Raw genomic sequence first — 13,795 nt, forward strand, 5'->3', positions numbered from 1 at the left:
ACTGGACTGCGAACCATGTACCTACCAGCCTGTAGTCCAATGGCTTCATCACTGCGCCACTGAGGCCTTAAGAACTCGCTCTGGGTTGGAGCCGGTACTGGACTGCGAACCATGTACCTACCAGCCTGTAGTCCAATGGCTTCATCACTGCGCCACTGAGGCCTTAAGAACTCGCTCTGGGTTGGAGCCGGTACTGGACTGCGAACCATGTACCTACCAGCCTGTAGTCCAATGGCTTCATCACTGCGCCACTGAGGCCTTAAGAACTCGCTCTGGGTTGGAGCCGGTACTGGACTGCGAACCATGTACCTACCAACCTGTAGTCCAATGGCTTCATCACTGCGCCACTGAGGCCTTAAGAACTCGCTCTGGGTTGGAGCCGGTACTGGACTGCGAACCATGTACCTACCAACCTGTAGTCCAATGGCTTCATCACTGCGCCACTGAGGCCTTAAGAACTCGCTCTGGGTTGGAGCCGGTACTGGACTGCGAACCATGTACCTACCAGCCTGTAGTCCAATGGCTTCATCACTGCGCCACTGAGGCCTTAAGAACTCGCTCTGGGTTGGAGCCGGTACTGGACTGCGAACCATGTACCTACCAACCTGTAGTCCAATGGCTTCATCACTGCGCCACTGAGGCCTTAAGAACTCGCTCTGGGTTGGAGCCGGTACTGGACTGCGAACCATGTACCTACCAACCTGTAGTCCAATGGCTTCATCACTGCGCCACTGAGGCCTTAAGAACTCGCTCTGGGTTGGAGCCGGTACTGGACTGCGAACCATGTACCTACCAACCTGTAGTCCAATTGCTTCATCACTGCGCCACTGAGGCCTTAAGAACTCGCTCTGGGTTGGAGCCGGTACTGGACTGCGAACCATGTACCTACCAGCCTGTAGTCCAATGGCTTCATCACTGCGCCACTGAGGCCTTAAGAACTCGCTCTGGGTTGGAGCCGGTACTGGACTGCGAACCATGTACCTACCAGCCTGTAGTCCAATGGCTTCATCACTGCGCCACTGAGGCCTTAAGAACTCGCTCTGGGTTGGAGCCGGTACTGGACTGCGAACCATGTACCTACCAGCCTGTAGTCCAATGGCTTCATCACTGTGTCACCGAGGCCTTAAGAACTCGCTCTGGGTTGGAGCCGGTACTGGACTGCGAACCATGTACCTACCAACCTGTAGTCCAATGGCTTCATCACTGCGCCACTGAGGCCTTAAGAACTCGCTCTGGGTTGGAGCCGGTACTGGACTGCGAACCATGTACCTACCAACCTGTAGTCCAATGGCTTCATCACTGCGCCACTGAGGCCTTAAGAACTCGCTCTGGGTTGGAGCCGGTACTGGACTGCGAACCATGTACCTACCAGCCTGTAGTCCAATGGCTTCATCACTGCGCCACTGAGGCCTTAAGAACTCGCTCTGGGTTGGAGCCGGTACTGGACTGCGAACCATGTACCTACCAACCTGTAGTCCAATGGCTTCATCACTGCGCCACTGAGGCCTTAAGAACTCGCTCTGGGTTGGAGCCGGTACTGGACTGCGAACCATGTACCTACCAACCTGTAGTCCAATGGCTTCATCACTGCGCCACTGAGGCCTTAAGAACTCGCTCTGGGTTGGAGCCGGTACTGGACTGCGAACCATGTACCTACCAGCCTGTAGTCCAATGGCTTCATCACTGCGCCACTGAGGCCTTAAGAACTCGCTCTGGGTTGGAGCCGGTACTGGACTGCGAACCATGTACCTACCAGCCTGTAGTCCAATGGCTTAACCACTGTGTCACCGAGGCCAGTTGTTTTCTTTAAGTAACAATGTCATTTCATTAGTTTTTTTAATGTCACATTGAATTTGCCAGTGAATGGCAAAACGTTTAACTATTTTATTATATTATAATTAGAGATCAAATTTATAGCACATTTATTACACTCGAGTAAAAATGTTTACCAATTAAATAATAAATAGTAACATGTTAAAAAAAAAAATTCCTTATATCTGTAATTTGGAGAATGTTATTTTTAATGAAAATATCTTTAAACACGATTGTTTTGTGTTTAACTTGTGTGTGCTTGACTAAATAGTAGGACCCCAGTTTTCTTACGTATTATCTGCATGTGCTCTGTGTCTTCGTTAATACTTGTTACTAAGTTAAGCCCTGTTTGGTTGTCAGTTCTACCTGATAGCAACTCACCTGCGACCCGATGAGCCGGAGGAATGGATTCGCTTGGCTGACATGTCTCTGGAACAGGGCAATATTAAACAAGCTCTCACGTGCTATACACAAGGTGAGTGCTTTCTTTCTTCATTGCACGTGTTGTAACTTAAATACTTTTGAGAAAACTTGAAAATCTTCTGTTGGAACTTTTAGCGTAGGACCGTGTAATTGGTAAATTTGGGAAAGTTTGAAACCATTGGAAAAAAGGTGTAATTTGATGTTGGTATTAAGTAGTTTTAAGGGTTTTAGTCTACCACTTAATGTATCTATATCTTAAAATGTTTTTGTGCGTCCAGCCATCAAGGCCGACCCTAACAACATACAATGATTAAAATGTTTTTGTGTGTCCAGCCATCAAGGCCGACCCTAACAACATACAATGATTAAAATCTTTTTGTGCGTCCAGCTATCAAGGCCGACCCTAACAACATGGAGTATGTGTGGCAGAAGTGCAGCCTGCATGAACAGCTGGGCGAACACCGCAAGGCGCTGGATGGCTACCAACACATCCTCAAGATCCTCCCCCCCGACAGTGGCTCTCACTACATGCAGCTCGCCAGGAGCATGACCAAGGTGCGTCATCTTCGTTACAGCGGCAGTGTCATCACACAGAATTAGGATACTGACATTTTCTAATACAAAACACAATTATGATTGCTGTTTTTAGTTTGCTGCCTTTGTAGCGTATTTTCGAATAACAGAGCCTTTTTAACAACTATAATTATATATTAAGTTTAAAACATTGTTTAGAATATTAGTATCTGTACATTTAATGGGGGTTTTCTGGTCATCATAATACTTGTATTAACTGAAACTGGATTTTACCTCCCAATGCAAACCTGCTCTAGCAGACACCTGTTTTAAGATGGTACATGTGTATTCTTCCAAAGCATCTAATATAGTATAAACTGACCTGTATTAAGCAGCCACCTGTCTTAAAGGCCACGTTTTGATACTCTGCTTAACACAGGTTTGGTTGTGTATACTGAGGAAGAAAATGCAGGTTAACTTACATGTAGTTAAAAATGTAATGTTAAGATGATTAAAAACACATTGGATATACAGATACTTCTAGTTTATATCTCTGCTTGTACGTTGCTAGATTTTTAATGTCTTTGAAATGAAATAATAACTGATGTGGAACATGTTTCAGATATTTAACATGATATGTGACAAATTAAGTAACAATGGTACCTTCATTGAATTGGTGCATTTGAGATTTATTCAAGTAATAAATCCGACACTATATAACCGTAAATAAAATGTGTTGAGTGCATCATTAAATAAAACATTTCCTTCCTTTCCTTCCTTCAAGTAATATAAGGATATAACTGACATTTCCTTCCTTTCCTTCCTTCAAGTAATATCAGGATATAACTGACATTTCCTTCCTTTCCTTCCCTCAAGTAATATAAGGATATAACTGACATTTCCTTCCTTTCCTTCCCTCAAGTAATATCAGGATATAACTGACATTTCCTTCCTTTCCTTCCTTCAAGTAATATCAGGATATAACTGACATTTCCTTCCTTTCCTTCCTTCAAGTAATATAACGATATAACTGACATTTCCTTCCTTTCCTTCCTTCAAGTAATATCAGGATATAACTGACATTTCCTTCCTTTCCTTCCTTCAAGTAATATAACGATATAACTGACATTTCCTTCCTTTCCTTCCTTCAAGTAATATAACGATATAACTGACATTTCCTTCCTTTCCTTCCTTCAAGTAATATCAGGATATAACTGACATTTCCTTCCTTTCCTTCCTTCAAGTAATATCAGGATATAACTGACATTTCCTTCCTTTCCTTCCTTCAAGTAATATCAGGATATAACTGACATTTCCTTCCTTTCCTTCCTTCAAGTAATATAACGATATAACTGACATTTCCTTCCTTTCCTTCCTTCAAGTAATATAACGATATAACTGACATTTCCTTCCTTTCCTTCCTTCAAGTAATATAACGATATAACTGACATTTCCTTCCTTTCCTTCCTTCAAGTAATATCAGGATATAACTGACATTTCCTTCCTTTCCTTCCTTCAAGTAATATAACGATATAACTGACATTTCCTTCCTTTCCTTCCTTCAAGTAATATAACGATATAACTGACATTTCCTTCCTTTCCTTCCTTCAAGTAATATCAGGATATAACTGACATTTCCTTCCTTTCCTTCCTTCAAGTAATATCAGGATATAACTGACATTTCCTTCCTTTCCTTCCTTCAAGTAATATCAGGATATAACTGACATTTCCTTCCTTTCCTTCCTTCAAGTAATATAACGATATAACTGACATTTCCTTCCTTTCCTTCCTTCAAGTAATATAACGATATAACTGACATTTCCTTCCTTTCCTTCCTTCAAGTAATATAACGATATAACTGACATTTCCTTCCTTTCCTTCCTTCAAGTAATATAACGATATAACTGACATTTCCTTCCTTTCCTTCCTTCAAGTAATATCAGGATATAACTGACATTTGTGATAATTACGTTTTCTTTAAACTAAACAATGTTATTAGTAAAGAAAACAGTACTACCAGACATTTGAATTCTACCAATATGGATGAGAGATGAGATTTTTCTGTTTTACTTCCCAGCTGTATGAAGTATAGAGTGAAGTTGAGTAACTGGAGTTGAAGGATGTTGATACCAAGACATTTAAATACAGTCTTTGATGTATTTGTTTGACACAATTCTGTTTCTTTTGCCAGGCATACCATGAAATGGGGGACATCAGTTCAGCCATGAAGACAATGGAGAACGCCCTTGATACTCATCTAGCAGAAATCACGTCAGAAGGTAAAGTTAATTATGCCATAATTTGTAACTTCATTAAATAATTCTGTTTCACATATTGAGATGTTATAAAATTTGATAACTCGCAAGTAGTGTAGACTCCCATAATGAGCTAATAGCTGAAATTAAATGAAGGCTTTATAGAGCAGCATTTATATAGTGAAGTGTTTATTTATTGTTTTATTCAGGAATTAATGACCTTGACTTTGGGAGATTTTAACTCTACCTGAAAACTGATCTTGTTCTTGTCCTGTCCTTGATTAAATCATGATTCTCCTATGTTGTTGTTGTTCATATATTTATATGAGTTTCACAATGTTTTGTTTCAAGCATTCATTCAGTTCATGATTGCTTACATTATTTATGTTGTAGATGTGAATGTGTTGCTGGAACTTCTGCTGTCACAGAAGATTTACATCAAGTCATTGAAGGTAAGAAATAAACTCTGACCAGAGATTTTAGCACTACAAACGCATAAAACTGTCGTAGGCTATGTTGTCACTACATCACATGCCATAGTGACATCATAGCCTACGTCAGTTTTATGATATCGTAACACAAAGATAACTGAAAATTTATATATGTTAAGTTGACCCCACAAAGAACATTCATGGCTAAAACCATGTCTGTTCTCGGTGCATTGTCCATAGGTAGAAAGTATATAGGCATATAAAATACCCATTGTTTGTCAATACTGGTAGAGACATGACTTTGTTTTCTGTTAAATACTGGTAAAACATTACAACATAAAGGTATACTTTCATACACTTTGGGTTTTGATAAAAAATGATCATTAGCTGTAGATTTTTTTACTCGGGGAAACGCTTTTATGTGATTATTTATTTATTTTTTAAACTACTGTTCTTTGATGTTTGGTATATGATTATTGTAAAATTTTGAAGAAGAAAAGTTCCCTGAAAGAGAAAATGTTTGAAGTTTTCTATATTTCTCTAGGTGCTGATAAGACACTGCGGTGTGGAGATTATTTTTGCTGATGGGTCCAAACTGTCGGCAGACTGCGAGATTAATGCTGATGACTTGGAGCTAATCGGTCCGAAAGCTCAACAGTAAGTGACTCTTTATATACTACTCAAAAGAATTTAAGGGTCAAAAATTTATAACCAAATAAGTTTCAGAGTGTATTAGATTGATGATGTAAACTACACCAAAAATTTAATTTATTGTTCCATATTTACAAAAAAACACAAATAAACGTCACTGTATACAAGAAAGTCACATGACATGCTGTCAAAGTTGAAGGTTGTCAAACATGGATTTTACACATTAGAACATTCGTTTAATAGTGTGTGAATCCACCCCTGGCGCGAATACACTCGACACATCGTTGCCTCATGCTGTTGATCAGACGTCTGAAGAACTCTTGGGGAATGGCCTGCCACTCTGCCATAAGAAGTTGACCCAGATCATGAAGGTTGGCCGGAGGGGCATGGTTATCCCGAACTCTCCTGCCTAATTCGTCCCAGGCGTGCTCTATTGGGGCCAAGTCAGGCGAATATGCTGGCCAATCCATCCTGGCGATACCACCCTGGCGCGGTGGGGTCTGGCATTGTCATCCTGCAGAACTGCCCCGCCGCCAATCTGCTGAAGGCCTGGGAGAACCAACGGCTGGATAATCTCATTCAGATAGCGGATTCCATTCAGATTGCCATCCACCACATAGAGGGGGGTCCTGTGGTGGATAGAGATGCCGCCCCACACCATGACGCTGCCACCACCGAACCGGTGACGTTGTCTAACGTTAACGTCAGCGAAGCGCTCCCCAGGACGTCTGTAGACACGAACCCGACCGTCGTTGAACTGGAGACTAAACCTGGACTCATCAGTGAACATCACTCGACCCCACTGAACACGTTGCCACCGCAGATGAAGTGTGCACCAGTGACGTCTGGCCGTTCTGTGACGTGGTAGGAGTGGTGGTCGAGCAGCCTGGCAATGGCAGCGTAGATTATTGGCTCTCAGACGATTGCGTATGGTTTGTTCAGACACTTGAGTTTCAGTCGCAGTCCGCAGATTGTCACGTAATCAGCGTGCAGTGGTTGTGCGTTGACGTAGAGCCATAGCAGTCCTCTCTATTTGTAGTGCTTCGGGGTCTTCCCGAACGTGGACGATTTCGAATAGAATTTGTTGCTTGGTACCGTTGCCACAGTCGGCCAACGACACTCTGACTGACACCAAGTCTCAGAGCAACATTTCTTTGCATATTGCCATCCTGAAGCCAAGCAATAGCCCTTCCTCGATCTTCGATAGTCAGTTGACGTCGTACCATTGTCGAATTTGGAGTGTGCACCGTACACGAACGCAAGCTCCAATTATACGGAAATTCAGCATTGGGAATATGGAATACACATGCAAAGCATGCAAATGAAGCACTTTGTGAAAAAGCAAGTTATGGGCACTTAGCAGACCTTTCGCTTTCGCCTTAATTTACGTGCAAATGTAAGCATGTTTTCGCCATTAGAACTAGTCGACAGTGTCAATGACAGTGGATTTTAAATCATTTATGGGTTGCTTAGACCCACTTTCGTCAAAATGGAACAATACCATGCGTGACATTATGGTCTAGCTAATATAATTGACATTCAGAAAATAATGTCGAAAATATCGTCTGACCCTTTAATTCTTTTGAGTAGTATACATGGACTGTAGTATAAGGATATATATAGAGGAAAATAAAGAATCATTTATTTAAGGACTCATATTTACAACCATGGCTATTTGGTGTTGGAACATGTGGATATTTTGACAATTGGTCCAGACAGTGAGAGAGGAAATTTGTTGCCACCATATGGGCCACATAGGTTATTTTATGCAGATAAAAATAAGAATGATAAAAAAAAACCAGCCGGATATGTGGTGGGTGAAATAGATGTAACAAAATATGTTTAATGTATCCTCTGTGGATCAATTTCGATGTGGGACCTGTTTCAATGGTTGTGTCATTTGTGCACAATAGGACATACATTTGAATATTTCTGATGTTGAATTTTGCATGGGGAAAGCAAACAAATGTCTGTCATATTCACAGAAATGTTCATAAAGTTAAATGAGCAAAGAAAGCAAGATTGAAGAATTTAACCCACTCATAAACACGGCACATTTCTTAATACCTTTTTTCTATGATAAGAAAACTTAATTTTAAAAACTATTTTTGTCTGTTCTAAGGTGTACTGGTATCTGGTTATTGAAGTCACATGATTGTCACAGCGTCTGCTGGTAAAACACTCTTTACAGATACTTGCCAAAAATATATGGTCCATATATGTTTTAACATAAATATCTTTCTGGATATCTGAGGACTGGACATAGTTCAGTTTTAAAGTGTTCGTTTGATGTGCGGTCGGTTTAGGATCGATCCCCATGGGTGGACCCATTGGGCTATTTCTCGTTCCAGCCAGTGGTCCACAACTGGTATAACAAAGGCTGTGGTGTGTACTATCCTGTCTGTGGGGTGGTGCATATAAAAAATCCTTTGCTGCTAATCGAAAAGAGTAGCCCATAAAGTGGCGACAGCAGGTTTCCTCTCTCAGTATCTGTGTGGTCCTTAACCATATGTCTGATGCAATATAACCATAAATAAAATGTATTGAGTGCGTAAATTATTATAAGTACATGTTTTATGGACAAACATACCTGTTTTGATTAAACACTGAAAAGATTTTTGTTGAGAAGTTGTTTCTGTAAACTATGTCACTAAACGTTTCACTCAACGAAACAGGTTACATATTTAACAGTATTTACTGCTGATGCATGCTACAGTTTGTGACTCATGTGCGGTAAACTTAGCTACTTAGCAGCCAGTTTAGTGCTCATTTGAAGCATAGAAATACTAATAAAAAGGTAGCTATTTGGATAACAATTGTCTGTTTATAAATATTGATATACTTTAGAACGGAATGCTTATGCTTACCGAAACTGGTTCACCCATAATATTTGATGATAATCGTAATGATGTTCTGATTAAACAAGTGCATCAAGAATTTACACTCTTGAACTGGCTGATTAATTAATCAATTACAAATTTTATAATGGAGTACAATTGAGTAGATTACAGAAATACTTCACTTCAAGATCTGTGGTTTTTGGAAGTATAATTCTTGTTCCAACTCGTGCTCCACAACTGGTCAAAGGCTGTGGTATATGCTTTCCTGTCTGTGCAAAAGTGCATATAAAAGATCCCTTGCTGCATTAGGAAAAATATAGCTGGTTTCCTAAGATGACTACATGTCAGAATTACCAAATGTTTGACATCCAATAGCTGATGATTAATTAATCAGTGTGCTCTAGTGGTGTCGTTAAATGAAAACAAACTTTTAAAAACAAACTTGAAAGTATAAAGAAATACCTTTTTAGCTGTCATTTGTACATGTCATTGTATTATATTCATTAGTGAAGTTCACCTAGCCTGTCTTTGCTGTTTGTGGAACTCGGATGATATGGCTGATTTCATTCATGTTTCTTTGTTCAGATGTGTGACCCCTGACCTCTTGCCCATTGATCTTCTTGTAAAGCTAATTGTGTGTCTCATACACACTGGAATTCTTAAACCCATTCAGGTGAGTCTGATATCTACTGGAATTCTTAAACCCATTCAGGTGAGTCTGATATCTACTGGAATTCTTAAGCCCATTCAGGTGAGTCTGATATCTACTGGAATTCTTAAGCCCATTCAGGTGAGTGATATCTACTGGAATTCTTAGGCCATTCAGGAGAGTCAAATATCTACTGAAATGCTTAGGCCCATTCAGGAGAGTCAAATATCTACTGGAATTCTTAAGTCCATTCAGGAGAATCAAATATATACTGGAATTCTTAAGCCCATTCAGGTGAGTCTGATATCTACTGGAATTCTTAAGCCCATTCAGGAGAGTCAAATATCTACTGGAATTCTTAATCCCATTCAGGTGAGTCTGATATCTACTGGAATTTTTAAGCCCATTCAGGAGAGTCAAATATCTACTGGAATTCTTAAGCCCATTCCGGTGAGTGATATACTGGAATTATTAAACCCATTCACATGTGTCCGATATATACTGGAATTCTCAACCCTATTCAGGTGAGTGTGATGTATCCTGGAGTTCTTAAGCCCATTCAGGCGAGTCTGATATCTACTGGCATTTTTAAACCCTTTCAGGTGAGTCTGATAACTACTGGAATTCTCAACCCTATTCACAGAAGACTGACGTAAATGTAGCCATATATGTTTAATGTCTAATTATCGTATGTTTAATACCTATTATTATATGTTTAACACGATTACCATGTTTCCCACTTAATTAAAATATGTTTAATATCTAGTTGTTACCACATGTGTGGCACCTAATTACCATAATTATGTTTATCACAGCTTTGAATAGGAAATAAGTAATCGAGGTCCATTGTTTTACCAGCTGTCACGCTATAAGAAAGATTAACAAAGCTGAAATCAGTTTAATATCAGTTTGTTGCAAATGCCTTATTTATAAATTAATATATGTGTGTTTGAAGTATTAGAGAATTCCCTCAGGGTAGAATACACATTAATACACACTATTACTGACAGTAACAGCACTGATGTGTTTTATGTGTTCTGGTTTACTGAGTCTCAGATATGTAGAACAGCTGTGTAGAAACTAGTTATCAGTTTCAGTTGCCAGTTTTACTACCAGTAGCTATAAATTAACATAAAATCTGTTATTTCTATTTTTGTTGTGTTCTCAGGTAAACAAGCATAATAGACATGCAAGCTCGCTGAAAAGCTCAAATAATATTTTTTAAATAAAGAAATACTTTAGGAAGTTAGGTTTGGTGAGTTTGAAAAAAACCCCACCATTCTCCAGATTTTTAATTACATTTAAGTACATCTGAAATTAAATATTATACTAAGTTTTCTGTCCCTGCCTCAAAGAAACGAGTTTGAACACCAGGCAATGATTTTGGTGGTGCATATATTTTAACAGCATGATTTATTGTAGAGTTTTTATTGTTTCCTGTGTCATCTGCCAATTGCATAAATAAATACACGGTATAAATAATACAGACCTAGTTACATATTTCCAAAGTTATGATAGCGCTATGATATCGTACAACCATATTAGGCTATGTCGTTACTAAAACACATGCCGTAGTAATGTAATAGCCTATAATGATTTTATATCATAGTGCTAAGATAGTTTCGAGAAAAAAAAAAATATATATATATATATATATATATATATATATATATATATGTGTGTGTGTGTGTGTATTCTTGCAGTTTGTTTATTGCTGGCCACATGTATCTGGGGTGTAGGCTTTCAGGGTGTGAATTGGGTCTTAGTAGCAGAGTGCACTCCATTGTGGACTAGATGATACTGAAATATAAAAGCCAGTGCGTGTCCATCACCCCAGTTGTAAAATGCATCCTGTTCTGTCGGTTTTAAACAGAAAAATATAACATGGTCTTGAAAATCATGAAAAGTCATGAAATTTGCAGATCTTATTTTCTAGGGTTGGAAAGTCATGAGTCCTAAGGGTCATGGAAAATGAAAAATGATTTAAAATCATTGTTTAGCATTTAAAATAACACAAAAAGAGGGCAGTCTCTACCAAAACATTATAATATGCTGATGATTGCATGAAAACCCTTTCACAAAAGGTCATGGCAAGTCATGCAATTTCATTGATTAAAAAGTGTATGAACCTATAGTCCATCTCATCATTCTATAAAAAAAATAATTGTAAATAATTTCAGTTTGGTTTGACATAAGAAGAAACATAAAAGTGTTATAGAAAGACCATACTATTACTATTTTTGTGTGCAATTTACAAATCAGTCTGATTAGTAATAAATAAATGGCAGTAAATTCCATAGTATGAAAAAAGGTGTTCCCTGTGGGACGGACTGTAGTACATCTCATACCCTAAGTAGAATGTCAGTCTGTAAGAACAGGTGGGATGCCCTAAGTAGAATGTCAGTCTGTAAGAACAGGTGGGATGCCCTAAGTAGAATGTCAGTCTGTAAGAACAGGTGGGATGCCCTAAGTAGTGTCGGAATCCGTAAGAAAAAGCCTGGTGCTTATAAAACTTTTATTAGAGTCTAGACTTGAGACTGAGTCCGAGACACTGTTGTCATGACAATACCATACCAATTGTATGCGTGTGATGTCATTAGAGATTGAGTCTTCACTCTAACAGTTTTATAAGAAAGGGGCCAGGTGGGATGAATGGTTTTTGTCTTACCGTTACAAAATACAAATACAAAATGTAGGTATTACTTTTCTGAGGACAGCCATGGCAGTGACGTCATCAACTTTTCTTTTGTATTCAACTGAATGTTAAACTTTTCGGTTCAGCTCCATTTCTCAAACTTGGTTTATAGTTGAATGTATGGATGTTCATTATAATGCATGTGAAAAAACCCCAGTTGAATTTGTTTTTGCTTTTGTGTCGTTTTTCTTGTTTGTTTGATTTTTATTTGTTTTAACATGCATTATTTGTTGTAACATGCATTAAGATAAATATATATTGATGCAACTGTCAGTGACATCAAATAAGCTTATGGTAGGTAATGCATATACCTATGTGGAATTCTTGTTTAATACAAGTACTCTGCCATATGTTGGTACCTGTCATTAAAGCATGTGTTTCTATGGGTGTATGCTGTGGTTTCAGGACACGTTGAAGTCTCTGTTTGAGGAGGACATTGATGAGTTTGGTGACCTCTACCTGGACGTGGCCGAGGCCTTCATGGACAGGGGACACTACTCTGAAGCGGAACCCATCATCAGGAAGCTCGTCTTGTCCAAGTCGTACAACAAGGTTACAATGCATTCACATTCTAGAACCTGTCTGAAATAACTAATTGTTCAACTGTAGTCCAACTGACCATGTTGTGTAACACTGTTGATAATAATCAGTAAATGAAGTAACTATATTTAATTGATTGTTGGATTTAAAGTTTGTTTTTTGTTTTATGATACCACTAGAGCACATTAATTTGTTGATCATCGGCTGTTGGATGTCAAACATTTTTTTGTCATATAGTCTTAGAGAGGATACCTGCTATATTTTTTCATTAGGTCAGATCAGGTCATAGGGTTAAATGTGCACATTCAGAGCAACCTGTTGTACTGCACACAAGGGATCTTTTATATGCACTATCCCACAGCAAGGATAGCACATACCACAGCCTTTAATATTGCCTTGAATGAAAAATAGCCCAATTGGCCCTCTGATGGGGATCGATCCTAGACCAACAGCACATCAATAAGACATTTTACCACTGGGCTACATCCTAACCCTGCTGTATTTAAGAAACAAAACAAAATCCAGTATAATTACCAAATACCATAGATGTAATTGAGCACTATATTAACAAACAGTATAATTACCAAATACCATAGATGTAATTGAGCACTATATTAACAAACAGTATAATTACCAAATACCATAGATGTAATTGAGCACTATATTAACAAACAGTATAATTACCAAATACCATAGATATAATTGAGCACTATATTAACAAACAGTATAATTACCAAATACCATAGATATAGTTGAGCACTATATTAACAAACAGTATAATTACCAGATATCGGTGACACACATCATCATTCTAAAACCATACTGTTTTCATTTCTGTTGTTCTTGTCAAATTTTGTCCAGGCCACAAGATAGACCTTTTTTCACAATTTTGGTCTACTGCATCTTGGGTTTGCAGTGGGTCATGTAATAATTAGGTAGAAACAATTTATGTAGACATTATCTTTAAAATCCTTGACTGACGAAAA

General features: G+C 38.6%; 1 protein-coding gene across 2 annotated transcripts in view; it reads left to right on the plus strand.

Annotated features, from left to right (window-relative positions):
- Window positions 1-13,795, plus strand: part of LOC121375895 (general transcription factor 3C polypeptide 3-like) — a 97,903-nt gene that overhangs the window by 29,539 nt on the left and 54,569 nt on the right. For both annotated transcript variants that reach the window (XM_041503585.1, XM_041503586.1), the window contains exons 7-13: window positions 2,173-2,287; window positions 2,624-2,790; window positions 4,940-5,027; window positions 5,397-5,455; window positions 5,979-6,091; window positions 9,511-9,598; window positions 12,675-12,821. In XM_041503585.1, the coding sequence (XP_041359519.1) occupies window positions 2,173-2,287; window positions 2,624-2,790; window positions 4,940-5,027; window positions 5,397-5,455; window positions 5,979-6,091; window positions 9,511-9,598; window positions 12,675-12,821 (777 nt within the window). The remainder of the gene's footprint in view (window positions 1-2,172; window positions 2,288-2,623; window positions 2,791-4,939; window positions 5,028-5,396; window positions 5,456-5,978; window positions 6,092-9,510; window positions 9,599-12,674; window positions 12,822-13,795) is intronic.

The sequence above is a fragment of the Gigantopelta aegis genome, chromosome 6 (genome assembly GCF_016097555.1).
Source record: "Gigantopelta aegis isolate Gae_Host chromosome 6, Gae_host_genome, whole genome shotgun sequence".
NCBI classification, from domain to species: Eukaryota; Metazoa; Mollusca; class Gastropoda; order Neomphalida; family Peltospiridae; genus Gigantopelta; species Gigantopelta aegis.